Source organism: Rattus norvegicus, chromosome 1 (genome assembly GCF_036323735.1).
Source record: "Rattus norvegicus strain BN/NHsdMcwi chromosome 1, GRCr8, whole genome shotgun sequence".
In the NCBI taxonomy this organism is placed as follows: Eukaryota; Metazoa; Chordata; class Mammalia; order Rodentia; family Muridae; genus Rattus; species Rattus norvegicus.
In genome coordinates this window covers 1,665,275-1,684,404 of record NC_086019.1, presented here as the reverse complement: position 1 = coordinate 1,684,404, position 19,130 = coordinate 1,665,275, and the positions used below count along the sequence as shown (strand labels likewise).

General features: G+C 34.9%; 1 protein-coding gene across 1 annotated transcript; it reads left to right on the top strand.

The window, feature by feature from the left end:
• Positions 1 to 332: 332 nt before the first annotated feature.
• LOC134484928 (vomeronasal type-2 receptor 116-like) lies at positions 333 to 11,170 on the top strand. The gene is made up of 6 exons (XM_063280777.1): positions 333 to 648; positions 3,266 to 3,548; positions 3,977 to 4,780; positions 5,633 to 5,857; positions 7,061 to 7,184; positions 10,265 to 11,170. The coding sequence occupies exons 1-6, from the start codon at positions 443 to 445 to the stop codon at positions 11,146 to 11,148; spliced, it is 2,526 nt and encodes an 841-aa protein (XP_063136847.1). The 5' UTR covers positions 333 to 442; the 3' UTR covers positions 11,149 to 11,170.
• The last annotated feature ends 7,960 nt before the right edge of the window (positions 11,171 to 19,130 follow it).

Here is a 19,130-nt window from a genome sequence, read left to right as displayed (position 1 = left end):
ATGATATGAAACATTTATACCTTCTCAACTCTTGTCTTACTATAAAAGTTCTGAGAAAATCTATTGGGTTCATAAATATTGCTGTTGACACATGGTCTGTTGAAGGCTGTTCAAGAGAAGATTGGCCTTTGGAATATTTGTGGCATGGATGTTAATGAAATCATGGCCGCTGTGGATGGAGAACATTATCTTCAAAACATGTTTTTGGAAATGTTTTGATCAAAAGTTTTCAGACCTCAGATGTAGAGCTTGAGGCCAGAATTTTCCCATTGTATCCAGGGAGCAGAACATATGATGAACGGAAAGAAACTGTTGAATATAATTAAGTGGATCGCCCGTCAGCAGAAGCCTTAAAATATACAAACTGGGGTAAATGTGTGTCTTATGTTTGCCTACGTAAGAATCAGGTTTCACAATTGCTCCATGCTAGATCCTACCAGACATGAAGAAGCTGTGTGCTTTCACTATTGCCTTTTTTCCTCTGAAGTTTTGTCTCATCTTGTGCAGTTTGACTGAACCCAATTGCTTTTGGAGGATAAAAAAGATCGAAGTTTATGATGGAGATTTGCAAAATGACTGTGGTTTTGTCCTTTTTACACTTGAGAGCCCTATTGAAGAAAATTTTTATAATCACATTATTAATTTTAGGTAAGTTACTAACTTAATTTCTTGTTTCAATATTATGAATTAGAAGTATATAACTGTACACAGCCTTTAAGATTCTGTCCTGTTTTTCCCCTTGTAACTTTAGGAACCACAGAATATTAATTATAACTTCAATCAATGTTTTGATACTTTCAAATGTGTCACAGTTTCCGTTAGCTTTAGTACATTGACTCTAGTTCACAAAGCTGGAAAACAAGAGAGACTGGATTCTATCTCTTGAATCTTTGTTGATATACATTGAAATATGTTTTTACCTTTACCTTGAGTTCATAATTCCCACTTTTGGCAAAATCTCAATATGAAGAGACTGCATCATTGCCTCTTTTCAATTTTCTGCCAACCTTTCCTTTATAAGCATGCATCTAAAGACATCAATAAAATGGTTATCTAATTTTGGCCTCTAAAAGTTGGGCATACACTCAGACATTGAAACGTGTGGTGGTGGTGGTGGAATGATGTCTACTATATATGATTAAATGTATATTATTACATATATACTTATGAGTGTATATATATGTACATATATGTACATATATATATATATATATATATATGTCTTGCATTATAAAATACTCTTTAAAAGAGCCCCTCCTGTCATTCTGGAGTTGTCACTGAATATGGAAAATGCCTGCCAGATTTCTTATTCTGTTACCAGAATATCTTTTCATCCAGTGATGCAAACACTCAGTCACATACTAGAATTATTATCTGCATCATATGGATATTCAATATTTTTCTCACTTTTAAAAAATGTAACATTATGGAAAATCTAGGAGAATAAATGTATTTCTTGTTGATAAGAAGCTGTTCTCAATGTGGCTGCATAGTTCTTAGATTCCAAGTGTGAGATGTTATCATTTGTGCCTGCAAATCATGAGAGAAGGGATGTTGAAATCACTCAAATTTTAACTAATCCATGAGCTTGTGACGTCATTCTTTCATAAACTGAAGTTTTCTGCACTTTTCTATCCCTGACTCTCATCCCATTTCTTATTCAAATTTGGGTCTTTCCGATTTAAACAAAATATTTTCTAATTGTTAGCAACAGTATACTTTGTACACTTTGATATTGGTGGTGGCTTCACATTATTGTAATTCTGTGTTGGGTCAGTAGAAATTCAATTTCTGATGCATTCTGTATCATTCCAGATCTCATTGGAAAAAATAGTGGACATTCTCATAAGTGACACTTCTACAAGTCATAATAAGATTTAAATTTACAAATATATGAATTGTATCAATACACTTTTAAGGTTTAGAAAGAAAAACTTAGATTCAAACAGTCAATTAGAAGTGAAAATTTCAGCAAAAAGAGCCTGTTTGGTGTTTTAGTCCTGATGAGAGGTATTTGCTAGTAGTAACAGATGAACAGATGAACTGCCAACTATGCTTGGGCAGAGGAACACATTTGAAATGAAAGAAGATCTTAGGGTTAAGACATCTATTAAAGGACCTTAAAGAATTAGGAGACCTGAAGTGTTAAGAGAAATTTCAATCCACTTTTACAAAATTAAAATAGTAGCAACACACTAAAAGGTGACTTCATGTTGACGTGATAGGAGCCAAAAGGATAATATTCAGGTTGCACAATATATTGCATCAGTTTATGTACTTGAAATGAATAAATAAATTTAAGTGGAAGATATCTTTAAATATGTATTGTTTAATGTATATTAACAGTTGAAACTATTAAATGCATGTTCTATGAACATGGAAACATTATTGATAATGTTTCCTACTATGCTATGTATAGAATTAGCATTTTCATATTGTATAACTTCAACGAGTTATTCCTAATTTGAAATTTGAAAAATGTTCTTACTGATATAATAATTTCTCTCCTCAAAACACTGATACTCCTTTTGAAGTAAACTGATTGCTAGATAATTTACACAGATACATAATTCATTTTGCATAAACTTACTCTGTGTTAGGTATTATTATATAAGGGCTTTTGAATATATTTCTAAATGATTCGCTTTTTAATCTTTTATGTTCTTTTGCTCTGCTTGATACTCAAAAATTATTTTGAATTTTGATACAATTTATTATGCAACATTTGGTATAGGATCATAAGCAATAGAAATTCTTAAATATGCATTAATGATATTTTTAGGGTTAAAAAGTACATGAAAAAGAAGTTGGACAAAATTTTTTGATGTAATATATGATTCAAAAAATATTAAAATTATTAACATGTTTAATATAAATTACATTTAATTACTAAAATTATAATGCAAATGTGTTATGTATTTCATGTGTTGTTTATGTCATGCTTTTTATTTTGTATTTGTGGAATTATATCTCCAAGAATATATTATAACAGTCTTAATCAATTGGACGCTAATGTAGTCTGAAGATGGTATTCAGAGGTAAAATAGTCCCCTTATTGATTGTCAATGTTACAAAATTTAGCATAGGTTAGTATCATGGGTCTATGAACTTTTAAATTGTATTCAAATCTTAAGATCTCTAATTAATGAGACTTATTTCATGACATTTAGACAGAAATATAGAATGCCTTGTGATACAAACTTAATTGCAATTGAAATTTTCTTTTTCAAGCATCTCCCTTAATCATCATTATGCTTGATTTTAGGATACCAGCAAGAAAATATGAATTTTTTCTGGTAATGTTTTTTGCTACTGATGAGATCAACAAGAATCCTTATCTTTTATCCAACATGTCTTTGATATTTTCCTTCATTTTTGGTATGTGTGAAGATACAATGGGAGTTCTGGATAAAGCATATTTACATCAAAACAACTATTTCGATCTACTTAATTATAACTGTGGAAGAAAGAAACGTTGTGATGTAAAACTTACAGGACCATCATGGAAAACTTCCTTAAAACTTTCAGTTAATTCAAGGGCACCAAAGGTAATAATGTGTGACACTGGACGAATTACCAACTTTAAATTCCATTTGCATGTGCCTACAAGAAAACTTGGACCCCATGCATTTATAGGTATGCTGCTAAACACACACACACACACACACACACACACACACACACACACAGAGAGAGAGAGAGAGAGAGAGAGAGAGAGAGAGAGAGAGAGAGAAAATAAAATAATCAGAGTGTATAACTATACTGGGCAAACAGAAAAAGCTGGTTTCTAGAACATACAGTTTTGTCAGGAATATTCTAGAATATATCAGTAAAAATCTATGATATGTATTGTGTAATCTTACTACCCTCAATCTGAGTTCTGAATGGTGAGTTGCATTACATGTATTTATGTCCAAACATCCTAACAATCATCTTCCTCATGTGAATGTTTCATCCTCTCTTCTATACTCTTTAGATTTTCTTTGGACCATTTAATCCTAACCTGAGTGACCATGACCAGTTTCCCTATATCTATCAGATAGCAACCAAGGACACATATTTGCTCCATGGCATGGTCTCCTTGATGTTTCATTTTGAATGGACTTGGATAGGACTGATCATCACAGATGATGACCAAGGTATTCAGTTTCACTCAGACTTGAGAGAAGAAATGCAAAGGCATGCGATCTGTTTAGCTTTTGTGATTATGATCCCAGAAAGCATTAAGTTATACAACACAAAGTTTAAGATATATGACCAACAACTTATGACATCTTCAGCAAAGGTTACTATCATTTATGGCAAAATGATCTCCACTCTAGAACTCAACTTTGCAAGATGGACATATTTAGTTGCACGGAGAATCTGGATCACAACCTCAAAATTGGATGTCATCACATATGATAAAGATTTCAGCCTTGATTTCTTCCACGGGACTGTCATTTTTGCCCACCACCACAATGACATCGCTACATTTAGAAATTTTATGCAAATAATAAACACATCCAAGTATCCAGTAGATATTTCTCAGTCTATGGGGCAGTGGAATCATTTTAACTGTTCAATCTCAAAGAACAAGAAGAAAATGGATTTTTTTATGTTGAAAAACCCAATGGAATGGTTAACACAGCACACATTTGACATGGTCCTGAGTGAAGAAGGTTACAATTTGTATAATGCTGTGTATGCTGTGGCCCACACCTATCACGAACTCATTTTTCAACAAGTAGAGTCTCAGGAAATGGCCAAACCCAAAGGACTATTCACTGACTGTCAGCAGGTAACGTTTCTTACATTTCATTATGCTTAGATTTATCAATGTGACCTTTCAGGCCCCTGAGAAGTTCACATACATTTGTTAGAGGTTATCTCTTGATATAAAGTTTTCTATACTGCAAAACTCCAAAATGACCTATTTACATGGATATATATCATGCACAGTGATAAGTTTTAATAGGAGACAATACATTTTCATAAATATAAGTGAATTATGTGAAAATTTGTTTTAACATTTAACCAAATAAGTTCAAAATTTAAAAGGAGCCAAGAGTTTCATCATAAAATCCTTAAGTGATAACTAGACTAGAATATTTTTCTCAAGAAGAATTTCTCAAAAATGAGTACATGTGCTCTGATAATAGCTATTCATTTAAATTAATAATATTTATAACAACACGTATGATTAAGAGTACACATTTCATTAAGTTAATGGGTATTTCATACATCTATGCAGTATGTCCATGATTGACCCACTACCATTCTTTACTTCCAAAACTTCCATATTTTATAACTCCCCCTTTTTTCTTACATATTTGGCTTTAGCTTTTAAATATTATTTTAGACAGACATGTGTACACATACACACAAATACCATGTGATTTGTTCTCTGGTAATCATTTATTCTAGCTTTCTTAACCAGCAACAATTAATGTGAAGTATATTAAATTGTAATTATACAATATAACATGTAATTATAATTTGTAATAATACAGTATAGTGTATTTTACTACATGGGGTTACTATAATATACCTGTATTTTCTGAAAGACATTAAAAAATTATGGGACATTCTCAATTTGGTATTTTCTGTATTGATATGCATTTGTAATCATATAATGATTCATCTCTTTCAGGTGGCTTCTTTGCTTAAAACTAGGGTATTTACTAACCCTGTTGGAGAGCTGGTGAACATGAATCATAAGGAAAATCAGTGTGCCAAGTATGACATTTTCATCATTTGGAATTTTCCAAATGGCCTTGGATTAAAAGTGAAAATAGGAAGCTATTTTCCTTGTTTGCAACAGAGTCAACATCTTCATATATCTGAAGACTGGGAGTGGGTTACAGGAGAAACATTGGTAGGTACACTACAATTTTTATTTTTTAAAGATATCTAAATTTTAAAATGGGAAGCACTCAACAATACCCCTGTGGTCAAGACCAATTAATATTCTTGCAAATGACCATTCTCAGTTACAAGCACCAAAATTAAATGACACTGAAATTCATTTGATCTTGTTATAGGGATCAAAGGACTCTGAATCCTATGGTCAATTGCATCCATATGACCATTTACCCTACCCTACAGAAACATATTTTTTTAAATTTATAACAATATATACAGTTAAACACACACACACATATGTACATATATATACATATATATATATATTGTTACTACATATAAACTATATATAACCTGATTATGTATGAACATAGTTGTAGCCTAATTAAGTATAGAATAGATTCATTATAAGAAGTATTTTCCTAGATTAAAACTTTTTTAATTTATAGATTTTTATTATTAATTTTACTTATTTACATTTTAATATTATCCTCCTTCCCAGTTTCCCCTCCTCTGCAGAATATTGCCTCATCTGGCATCAGAGTGAACAGAGACCCTTGGTCCTGTGAAGGGTGCATGCCAAAGAATGTGAAAATGTTAGATCATTGAGGCCAGAGTGGCCAGATTGTTGGGGAGCTCTTTAATAGATGCAGGGGCAGGGGTGGGATGGAATGGGGATTAAATGTTTTCTTTTACACTTAGGAAAAGTTCATTAATTGTATGAGAGTCTTATATGACATACTTTTTTCTTATTTATTGAACAAGTCTACTTGTGATATCCTACCTTCTCTTTCCATACAACTCTGTGTTCTTATTATTTTATCAGTTTTTAAGAGAAAAACTGATGCCACATAAAAGTTACATTTGAATTAATCACTTTAGCAAGGAGAAAATTTAAATTATTACACCTAAAATGTTGCATATATAATATTCATGACACAAATTATTGTATGATATTCAATGCATTTCAGGGTAATATAAAATAATAAATTTTCAGAGGAATACATCTGTTAAATTCCAAAATATTAATCTATGGTTCATTTTATATATGATGTATTCATGATCTTCACACAGACATACATATTAAATACATATTTATATAACATATATAATGTGCATATTTCATGTATATATATTGTTTATTTATAATTTATATTTATATGTGTGTGTGCCTGTGTGTCTGTGTGTCTGTGGGTCTGTACGTGTATTGCCTCAGGTTCCCTCCTCAGTGTGTAGTGAGACATGTACTGCAGGATTCAGAAAAAGTCATCAGAAACAAACAGCCAACTGCTGCTTTGATTGTGTCCAGTGCCAAGAAAATGAGATTGCCAATGATACAGGTACATGCTTGCATGCAGAGAAAAATTTGCTGAATTTGAATATCTTCTCTTTACAAACTAGAAATATGATATGTCCTAGATGGAAACTACAGCCCAAAAATCTCCATGTTTCAAAATTTAATTGGTTAAATAATATCAGTTTCCCTTGGACCCAGTTAATTACCTACAATTTCTTTCAAAAACAACCCATGTCTCTCAGAATATAATGGTTAATGCTTTTATACTATGCAGAAAATGCTTAGGGGGACATACATGTCTAACTTTTTTTTTTATTAACTTGAGTATTTCTTATATACATTTCGAGTGTTATTCCCTTTCCCGGTTTCCGGGCAAACATCCCCCTCCCCCCTCCCCTTCCTTATGGGTGTTCACCTCCCAACCCTCCCCCCATTGCCGCCCTCCCCCCATAGACTAGTTCACTGGGGGTTCAGTCTTAGCAGGACCCAGGGCTTCCCCTTCCACCGGTGCTCTTACTAGGATATTCAATGCTACCTATGGGGTCAGAGTCCAGGGTCAGTCCATGTATAGTCTTTAGGTAGTGGCTTAGTCCCTGGAAGCTCTGGTTGCTTGGCATTGTTGTACTTTTGGGGTCTCGAGCCCCTTCAAGCTCTTCCAGTTCTTTCTCTGATTCCTTCAATAGGGGACCTATTCTCAGTTCAGTGGTTTGCTGCTGGCATTCGCCTCTGTATTTGCTGTATTCTGGCTGTGTCTCTCAGAAGCGATCTACATCCGGCTCCTGTCGGTCTGCACTTCTTTGCTTCATCCATCTTGTCTAATTGGGTGGCTGTATATGTATGGGCCACATGTGGGGCAGGCTCTGAATGGGTGTTCCTTAAGTCTCTGTTTTAATCTTTGCCTCTCCCTTCCCTGCCAAGGGTATTCTTTTTCCTCATTTAAAGAAGGAGTGAAGCATTCACATTTTGATCATCCGTCTTGAGTTTCCTTTGTTCTAGGCATCTAGGGTAATTCAAGCATTTAGGCTAATAGCCACTTATCAATGAGTGCATACCACGTATGTCTTTCTGTGATTGGGTTAGCTCACTCAGGATGATATTTTCCAGTTCCAACCATTTGCCAATGAATTTCATAAACTCGTTGTTTTTGATAGCTGAGTAATATTCCATTGTGTAGATGTACCACATTTTCTGTATCCATTCCTCTGTTGAAGGGCATCTGGGTTCTTTCCATTTTCTGGCTATTATAAATAAGGCTGCGATGAACATAGTGGAGCACGTGTCTCTTTTATATGTTGAGGCATCTTTTGGGTATATGCCCAAGAGAGGTATAGCTGGATCCTCAGGCAGTTCAATGTCCAATTTTCTGAGGAACCTCCAGACTGATTTCCAGAATGGTTGTACCAGTCTGCAATCCCACCAACAATGGAGGAGTGTTCCTCTTTCTCCACATCCTCGCCAGCATCTGCTGTCACCTGAGTTTTTGATCTTAGCCAATCGCACTGGTGTGAGGTGAAATCTCAGGGTTGTTTTGATTTGCATTTCCCTTATGACTAAAGATGTTGAACATTTCTTTAGGTGTTTCTCAGCCATTCTGCATTCCTCAGCTGTGAATTCTTTGTTTAGCTCTGAACCCCATTTTTAATACGGTTATTTGTTTCCCTGCGGTCTAACTTCTTGAGTTTTTTGTATATTTTGGATATAAGGCCTCTATCTGTTGTAGGATTGGTAAAGATCTTTTCCCAATCTGTTGGTTGCCGTTTTGTCCTAACCACAGTGTCCTTTGCCTTACAGAAGCTTTGCAGTTTTATGAGATCCCATTTGTCGATTCTTGATCTTAGAGCATAAGCCATTGGTGTTTTGTTCAGGAAATTTTTTCCAGTGCCCATGTGTTCCAGATGTTTCCCTAGTTTTTCTTCTATTAGTTTGAGTGTGTCTGGTTTGATGTGGAGGTCCTTGATCCACTTGGACTTAAGCTTTGTACAGGGTGATAAGCATGGATCGATCTGCATTCTTCTACATGTTGCCCTCCAGTTGAACCAGCACCATTTGCTGAAAATGCTATTTTTTTCCATTGGATGGTTTTGGCTCCTTTGTCAAAAATCAAGTGACCATAGGTGTGTGGGTTCATTTCTGGGTCTTCAATTCTATTCCATTGGTCTATCTGTCTGTCTCTGTACCAATACCATGCAGTTTTTATCACTATTGCTCTGTAATACTGCTTGAGTTCAGAAAGATAATTTTAGGCATAACCTAAGCTGATGTATATTCTTCTTTGATCCTTTGTACGAAGAATCTTGACTACATGTACAGTCCACAAACTTTTTGTCGCCAAGCTTAGACCCTGACAAAGACAAAATGGTCAGAACAACAAGTGTTCTCTAGTGAAACATATTTTAAGAGCTTACATAGCATAAAGGATTAGGCATTTCCTATCAAAGAACTAGAAAAAGAGTGAAGATATCAAGAATGCATCAAGAAATAGGAGAGTGCTTATCATTAATCACAGCCTAAATAAGGAAAGCGGGATGAATGTCAATATCAATAATCTTCATGCCATAACCTTCTATAGCCATAACCATGGAAAGTGTAGTTGGGGGAATAGAAATTGTACGACAACAAGAAGGACATGCATAAGTTTATGAGACATACGGCTTCAAGCATGAAAATATTCCTATACACAAAAGATATTTGAATGAGGAATTGTATGTTCACAAGCCTATATGTAGACACAAAGTGCACAACACCCAAGCAAACAAAATACATAATGTTTTCATCAACCAGCATCAATAAATATGTCAGCATACTACCCTTCTATCTGAATAGTAAATTTATGGATTGAGAAATAAAATAAACTGAGATTATGCATATTAGTAATTATCATATTTTTATTTCATTTTTCTTTAAGAGAAAACTTTTCCATTTTCTGTGATGAAGATTTGTTCTATCACAGAGCGTAGGTTAATGGACAGCAGACTTAAGTTAGTAGTCCCTAGAGCAATAATGAAAGAAATATATTCTCAACCCCAAACTATTTATTGCTATATCCTCTGAATAAAACAAATATACAATTATTAACTACACAATTATGATATTTTGTAAGGGATTATTGTTCTTTGCCAGCAGATATGGAGCAGTGTGTGCGGTGTCCAGATGATTCATATGCCAACTTAGAACAAACCCAGTGCCTCCAAAGAGCGGTGACGTTTCTCGCTTATGAAGATCCATTGGGGATGGCTCTAGGCTGCATGGCCCTGTCCTTTTCAGCCATCACAGTTCTAGTACTAGTCACTTTTGTGAAGTACAGGGATACACCCATTGTGAAAGCCAATAACCGTATTCTCAGCTACATCCTGCTCATATCTCTAGTCTTCTGTTTTCTCTGCTCATTGCTCTTCATTGGACATCCCAACCAGGCCACCTGCATCCTGCAGCAGGCCACGTTTGCAATATTTTTCACTGTGGCTATTTCTACTGTGTTGGCCAAAACAATAACTGTGGTCACAGCTTTCAAGCTCACTACTCCAGGGAGAAGGATAAGAAAGATGATGATAAAAGTGGCAACTCACTTGCTCATTCCCATTTGTACCCTAATCCAACTTGTTCTCTGTGCAATCTGGTTGGTGACATCTCCTCCATTTATTGACAGAGATATACAATCTGAACATGGGAAGGTAATCATCATTTGCAACAAAGGCTCAGTCATTGCCTTCCACTTTGTCTTGGGATATTTGGGCTCCTTGGCTCTGGGGAGCTTCACTGTGGCTTTCTTGGCTAGGAACCTTCCTGACAGATTCAATGAGGCCAAGTTCCTAACATTCAGCATGTTGGTGTTCTACAGTGTTTGGATCACCTTCCTCCCTGTCTACCACAGCACCAGGGGGAAGGTTATGGTTATTGTGGAGGTTTTCTCCATCTTGGCTTCTAGTGCAGGGTTGCTAGGGTGCATATTTGTCCAAAAGTGTTATGTTCTTTTAGTTCGACCAGATTTAAATGTTCTTCAGAAATAAAAAGATAAATTGCTTTATCGAACCTTTGAGAGTTTTAAAATTTTAGATGTTGCTCAACATATCTATTTTGCTTTGTCTTAAGAAAAGTGTTCATAAATCATCAAAGAAAATTAAGTAATATCTAGGGATAGTATTTGTAACACAGAACAGCACTGCCTAAAGCAATATCAATTAGTAAGTTTTGGTGGCAAATGAGCTCTCAGAAGCCTAAACATATTGAGAACAGGAAATATCCATTACTGAGAGGCTACAATCACTTTGATTTGTAGATATGTGTTTAAGAAATATTCTTAATTACAGATTAATATAAGTTGATTCCGCTCCATGTAGGCAAGACAACTTCCAAGCAAGATGTTCTGGGAGTTATAAGGAAGAAGACTGTCATAGGATGGACAGGAAGCCAGTGATCAGCATTATTCCATGGTCTATCATTGAATCCCTTCATCCATGTTATTTTCTTGGCTTCATTCAATTAAGGGTGACCAAGGTACATAGGGAAATAACACTTTTCTCATATATGTTTTGACCATGGGGTTTTTTACAGCAACAGAAACTAAAACATCAGCTAATTGATAAATTGCCTTATGTGGGAATTGGATTGCCATATATTATGGATGAGATATTAGAATAGATTTATAATATACTATTAAGATATTCTGAATATCAATAACATACTAAGAATAGTACAGTATATGAAAAGGACTATGGGGGTCAGATTTTGCCTGCTCTTGATCTTTATATGAAAACACACCATATCATTACAAAATGTAAGAATGTCTCATATACTGAGAAAAATTGATAAGAAAAATAATGTAGTACAAATTACCATTTTCAAAATTTGGTGAGTGAATTCTGCAAACATATAAAATACTTCAGATGAAGAATCTCATGCACTTTCTCCAAATAGGAATAATTGAAGATTATTTAGTTTCATTTTAGATACACAAACACACAGATTAAAAAGAACATAACACACTACTATTTCTGAACAATAGTTTGTGAAATAGTGTCATTTTTTCAAAATAATGGTATTTGATTTTTTATTTTTTACTGTTATTTGGTACTTTACTGTTCAGAGTGTAATTTAATTGCTTTTTTACTTTACAAATCCTGATTCTAACACACCTTTTTTTAACCTCTCTCTGCACTCCCAAAAAGCACAAGTGCTCTTATATCATTAAATATTGCTGAATACATACATGTATTTTATATACATGTACATTTTGAAATATAAACTGCAGGAACCATGCAAAAATTACATACATTTATGTTCTCATGGCTCACCATTTGATACTACATAACCAACAATTCTTTGTTTCTTTCCCTTGCAATGACAATGTGTCCTATTCTCTTACTTAGAGATTCCTTTAAATTGTTGTGTAGCCTAAAAGCTTTGCAAGCTTTCTTCCTTCCATGCTGACATGCACAGTGTGATGATTCTTCCTCAGATTTTATTGTTGGAGTCACATTCCTAAAACTTTTTTTTCTACCTACGTTCTTCTTAGAATATTCTTCTTCACAGCTAACTTCCTCATCCTTTGACACTGAAGATCTTTCCCACCAACTTCTTCACTAATCCCTGGAGTTTCTGTTGTTGTTACTATTGATTTTGTATTTGTTGTTGTTGCTGCTGTTCCTTTGGTTGGTTGGTTGGTTGGTTGGTTTTGTTTGGTTTAACTTTTTGGTTTGTTTGTTTCTTGTGTTTTGTTTCGTATCTTTGGGTGAGGGAAAATTTTGTAAGAGGATACATTCATTTTTATACTCTTTACCTTTACTCTGGAAACATGTAGTGTAATTTCTACCAATTTGAATTCTAGTATTTAGAACTAAAGCTTCTGGTTTCTGACTACCACACCTTCTATATTTTATATATGGAGATATATAAAATGTGAAATCTCCATTTTCTGCATACTGTCACATTTCCCTGACTGTGAAGGAAGTTTGTTAGTCTGATAAAACAGTGTCAAGTAACTTTTTCGGAAATTCTACTTGATCATTGAACACATCATCAGCAATGGTCAACGTTTGATATGTACTCATATGATGTGCAATAGTTTGAAATCCTTTGACAGATTTTTAAGATCAGGTTCCTTCCACAGATGACTTTTTCACCAAGTTCTTTTTTTCATTTAATTTAATTTAAATATTTATCTTTTTTATTTCTTCTTTGTGACTTTCACATTATGCATCTCCACAGATTCATTTGATAAAGCATATGCAAAATATTGTACTGTTTAATTTTTATAACCTTGATAAAATTAGAACCATTTGAGAGGAGGAAATGAGAACATGAGTTTAAGGTGCTTCTTTCATTAGTCATCAGTGTAGCTGGACTCAATGCAATGTGAGAAATGCTATACTTGGCTTGTCAGCCCAGTGCAGTGTCGAAAAGCATACTTAGAAAGTCAGTAATTTTTATTCCTCTATGGCTTCCTTTAGTTCATGCTTAAGTTTTTACCATGCAATTCTTTTTTTTTTTTTTGATTCTTTTTTTTCGGAGCTGTGGATTACCATGCAATTCTATAAGCAGGAATACAATTCCATAAACAGGAATTTTAGGAATCCTAAAATTCCCCAATTTTCTGTTAGCACAGTAACAGAAATCAAATGCGAATTTGTTGCATAATTTGATATAAATCAAGGACTGGGTCTTAATCACAAAACAATATGATTGAAGTGTTTTTTAAGCAATTGCTTTTTAATGAAAACATAATGCCAGGCATGGTGGCAAATGATAGTAATATTCTCAATATTTAGGATGAGGTAAGAATGGATTTAGAGAAACAAAGTTAAAACCAGGCTGAGTGATGCTAGATCACATCTAGCATTTGTAAGTATCTGTACTTTTAATTTAAATAGATATATTAAATGTTCTGTATTTGGGACTGTGGAGAGTGTTTGTTATTTAAGGGAATGTTGTTCCCAGGCTCACAAGCACCTATAAATACATCTTTTGATTTTCATAATCCTCTTTTGTCATCATGCACTCATGAACATATGAGTCTCTCCAATCACACAGATAGGATTTAAAATAAATGGGAAAACAAAACAAATGAAAAGACAGCAAATATACTTTGAAATTTTTCCCAGATTTATTTTTTCCGAATTGAAGATATTTGGACCTAACCTTATTTTAGGCTCAAATTCAAGAACTCATACTAGTTCTGAAAATTCAATTTTCAAGCCAATCATCCCTAAGGGATTATGGCATGCATCTATACACTTCGCAGATGTACTTCCTAATGTGAAAAAGCAATCCCTCATATAAACCACATAACAAGTAAAACAGCAGCAGTCACACACACATAAATGTTCTCTGGGAAGGTGTGTAGAATTGCTGCCAAATGTCTGTAATCTTGTGAAGAAGGCATATGGGAGGACTATAAATTAATCAAAGGCATCTTTTCTACACAGTGTCCTTATGACTAACGTAAATGATGAGACAATATCTTACAAGAAATAGCAAAGATTCTCTCAGCTTTAAAAGTTTCATTTCCCTATGTTGAATATTGGCTAGAAAGCTTGGTGGATTGTAGAATCTTCTGGAATCAACAGCATCACTCATTCTCTCAGTTGAGGGCACTGGCACAAGAAAAATAAAACATGAACCTTTCTAAGAAACTCCATCTTCTAGTCCTTATGTTTCTCACTTTCTTCTTGGTGTCACAGTTCAGAATTATTATTCTCTTGTATAATGTCAAATGGAATGCAAGATTTTGGCAAGAGGATTTAGAACACCCATTGTCAACCAGAGAACCAAATAATACTATTAAAAATGGAATACAGGACCAAACAAAGAATTCTCAACTGAGGAATTTCGAATGGACACAAAGAACTTAATGCAATGCTCAACATCCTTAGTTGTCATGGAAATGCCAAACCAAACAACCTTGAGATTCCACATCACACCAGACAGAATGGATAAGATTAAATCTCAGGTGACTTCACATGTTGGCAAGGATGTGGAGAAAAAGGAACATTCCTCCATTTTAGGTGGGATTGCAAGTTGCTACAACCACTCTATAAATCACTGTGGCGGTTCCCCAGAATACTTGGCATTGTAGTACCTGAGGATCCAGCTATACTACAGCTCAGAATATATACCCAAAAGATGCTCCAACATATAACAAGGACACATGGCCCAATGTGTTCTTAGCAGCCTTACTTAATAATATCCAAAAGCTACAAAGATGCCAGATGCCCTTCAAACAGAAAAATGAATACAGAAAATGTGGTACATTTACACAATGCAAAACTACTCAGCTATTAAAATAATGACTAAAAGCAATATTTAAGCAAGTGGGTGGATCTAGAAAATATCATCCTGAGTCATTTAACCCACTCAAAAAGAACACACATGATCTGTACACACTAAGTTGATATTTGCCCAAAAGTCCTGAATACCCAAGAAACAATTCACAGACCATATGAAGTTCAAGTTGAAGGAAGACCAAAATGAGCATGCTTCAGTCTTTCTTTGAAGGTAAATCAAAATACTCACAGGAAGATATACAGGAACAAAGAGTGGAGCCGAGACTGAACAAAAACTCTTCAAGAAACTCACACAGCTATGAATCCATCCCATATGCAGCCACCAAACTCAGTCACTATTGCTGATGCCAAAAAGTGCTTACTGACAAGAGCCTGATTTGGATATCTCCAGAGAGGCTCTATCAGAACCTTACTAATAGGAATAAGGATTGAAGTCAATCATAAGACTGAGCACAGGGAAGACAATGGAGGAGTTGTAGAAAGGACTGGAGGAGATGAAGGGGTTTGTAACCGCATAGGAAGAACAGAAATATCAACCAGCTAGACCTCCACCCACAGTTACAAGGACTGGACCGCCAAACAAAAATGGTGGGACCCATGACTCCAGACAAATATGTGGCAGAGGATGGCATATCCAGCATCAATAGGAGGAAAAGCCCTTGGCCCTGTGAAGGCTCATTTCCCAAATATAGCATAATGCCAGGGCACTGAATTGGGAAGGGTGCATGGGAATGGAAAATCTTCATGGAAGAATGTGGAGGGGAAGGTGGATAGAAGGGAGGGAAAGGAGATAACATTTGAAATGTAAACACATAAAACATCCAGTTCAAATTATTAGATTTCTTCTAAATACATCTTTTAAGTGATCTTCAGTTATGTAGTTGGCACTGACAGGACTATTATAGAGAACAGATTGGATGCAATCTTACAGTTCACAATTTCGTGCAAGTAATTTTTTAAAATTGATTGATTTGTTTATTGATTTATTGATTGATGCTTATGCATATTAATGGTAAGCCTCATAAATGTATGTGAAACACGTTTTCCTAATGATGACGATACATAGGATGTCATATAACATAGAAAAAGTAAAAGTCCATCTCTCAGCATCAGTTGAATGCATACCATTATCCACTTAGTTGTATGGTTATGTGAAAATGTCCCCTTCCGTATGGCATGTCAACTTGTCATTTTGAATGTCTTCCTTAGGTGATTCACTTATTATGTTAGCAAGGTGCAGCTCCACTATTTCATACAGGATATTTCCTCTTACCACGAACCCTAGTGCTCTAGATTTCACCATCTTCTAGTCCCTTCACATGAGGTACCTATGAACTCCAGGGGGTAGTGTCATGTGGTGCATGTATCACATAGGGTTGGACACCCCAAAGTTAGATGTCCCTTCATGTAAACAAGTAGAGATTTTCTGCAGTGCAGAAAATTAAAAATTGTCTTATTTTTAATAAGTCAATTGAAAATAACTTGTATTCTTAGAAAACAGTACTATGCTTATTTGTGGATAAGCATAGGCATTAAAAATTAGTCTGGTTTACAGAAATAGAATTATTTGGTTCTCTGTTAGGTTCTAAGCCCTCAAGAGTTAAAGAGTACATTAGAAGCTATATTTGCCACAGCTCAGAAGAAGGGCATAAATTCGGGGATGTTGTTGTAAAAATATAAAAAATAAAAGGCTGTCTTTTAAACAGTCAATGTCTGGCACTGTGGTACCCCAAAAATCTGTTAGATATCCTAAGTTTCATAGTGCTGAGTGCCTCCACAATGAAACAGGAGATAGCATATATTAGCAGATTGACAGTATGCATAAAGATCTAAAACAAAAAGAGGCAAATAAACTCAAGAGGAGTAGATGGCTGGAAATAATAAAACTCACAGCTGAAATCAACCAAGTATAATAAAAAAGAGATATACAAAGAATCAGGAAAACCAGGACCTTGTTCTTTGAAAATAATCAAGATAGGTAAACCCTTAGATAGAGTAACCATTGGGCCCAGAGACAGTATCCTAATTAACAAAATCAGAAATGAAAGGGAGACATAACAATGGAGGAATTTTCCTCTTTCTCTACATCTACCCTGACATCTGTTGTCACCTGATTTATTGAACTTTGCCATCCTGACTGGTGTGATGTGGAATCTCAGGGTTGTTTTGATTTAAATTTCCCTGATGACTAAGGATGTTGAACATTTCTTTATGTACTTCTCAGCCATTTGATATTCCTCAGCTGAGAAATATTTGTTTAGCTCTGCAGCCCATTCTTAATAAGGTTATGTGGCTCTCTTGAGTTTTATTTTTGAGTTATTTTACATTTTGGATATTAGCTCTCTATCAGTTGCAGGATTGTAAAGATGTTATCGCAATCTGTTGGTGGTTGTTGTCTCTTAATGACACTGTTGTTTGCCTTAAAGGAGCTTTGCAGTTTTATGAAGTACCATTTGTTGATTCTTGATCCTAGAGCGTAAGCCATTCATGTTTGTTTGTTTGTTTGTTTGTTTGTTTTTTCTTGAGGAAATTCTCCAAGTGTCCATGTACTCGAGACAATTCCCCAATTTTCATCTATTAGGTTGAGCATATCTGCTTTGATGCAGAGATCAATGATCCACTTGGACTTAAGCTTACATTAAGGTGGTAAGAGTGGCTTGATTTTCATTCTTCTAAATCCTGACCTCAAGTTGAAAGCACACCATTTGTTCAAAATGCTATATCTTTCTTACACTAGAGGTTTATACCTCCTTTGTCAAATATCAAGTGACCATAGCCATGTGTGTTCATTTCTGGGTATTCAATTCCATTCTACTTGTCTTCCTGCCTGTCTCTGTACAAGTACCATATAGAATTTTATCACTATTGCTCTGTAATACAGCTTCAGGTTAGGGATGGTGATTCCCTCAGAAGTTCTTTTCTTGTTGAGGGTAGTGTTCACTATCCTGGGTTTTTAAATTGCTCTTTCTTTTTTCTTTTTCATTTTTTTTCAGAGCTGGGGACTGAACCCAGGGCCTTGTGCTTCCTAGGCAAGCCCTCTACCACTGAGCTAAATCCCCAACCCCTTAAACTGCTCTTTCTAACTCTGTGAAAAACCCTCTTGGAATTTTCATGGGGATTGCATTGTATCTGTAGATTGCTTTCAACAAAACATCCATTTTTACTATATCATTCCTGCCAATGCATGGACATGTGAGGTCTTTCCATATTCTGAGATCTTCAATTTCATTTTTCAGCCACTTGAAGTTCATTTCATAAATATCTTTCACTTACTTGCTTAGAGTCACACCGAGGTATTTTATGTTATTTGTGACTATTATGAATGGTGGTGTTGCCCTAATTTATTTCTCAGTCTGTTTACCCTTTGAGTGGAAGATGCTACTGATTAGTTTGAGTTAATTTTGTACACAGCACATTGCTGAAATTGGTTATCAGGCTTAATAGTTCTCTGGGTGACCTTTTGGGGTCACACAAGCATACTATCTCATCATCTACAAACAGTGGTATTTTGAAATCCTCCTTTCTAATTTGTATCTCTCTCATATCCTTTTGTTTTCTGATTGGACATGCAGGGTTTCAAGTACAATATTGAATAAGTAGGGAGAGAGTGGACACCCTTGGCTAGACTCTGATTTTAGTGGGATGGCTTCAAGTTTTTCTCTTTTTATTTTAATGTTGGCTACTGGTTTACTGTAGATTGTATTTACTAT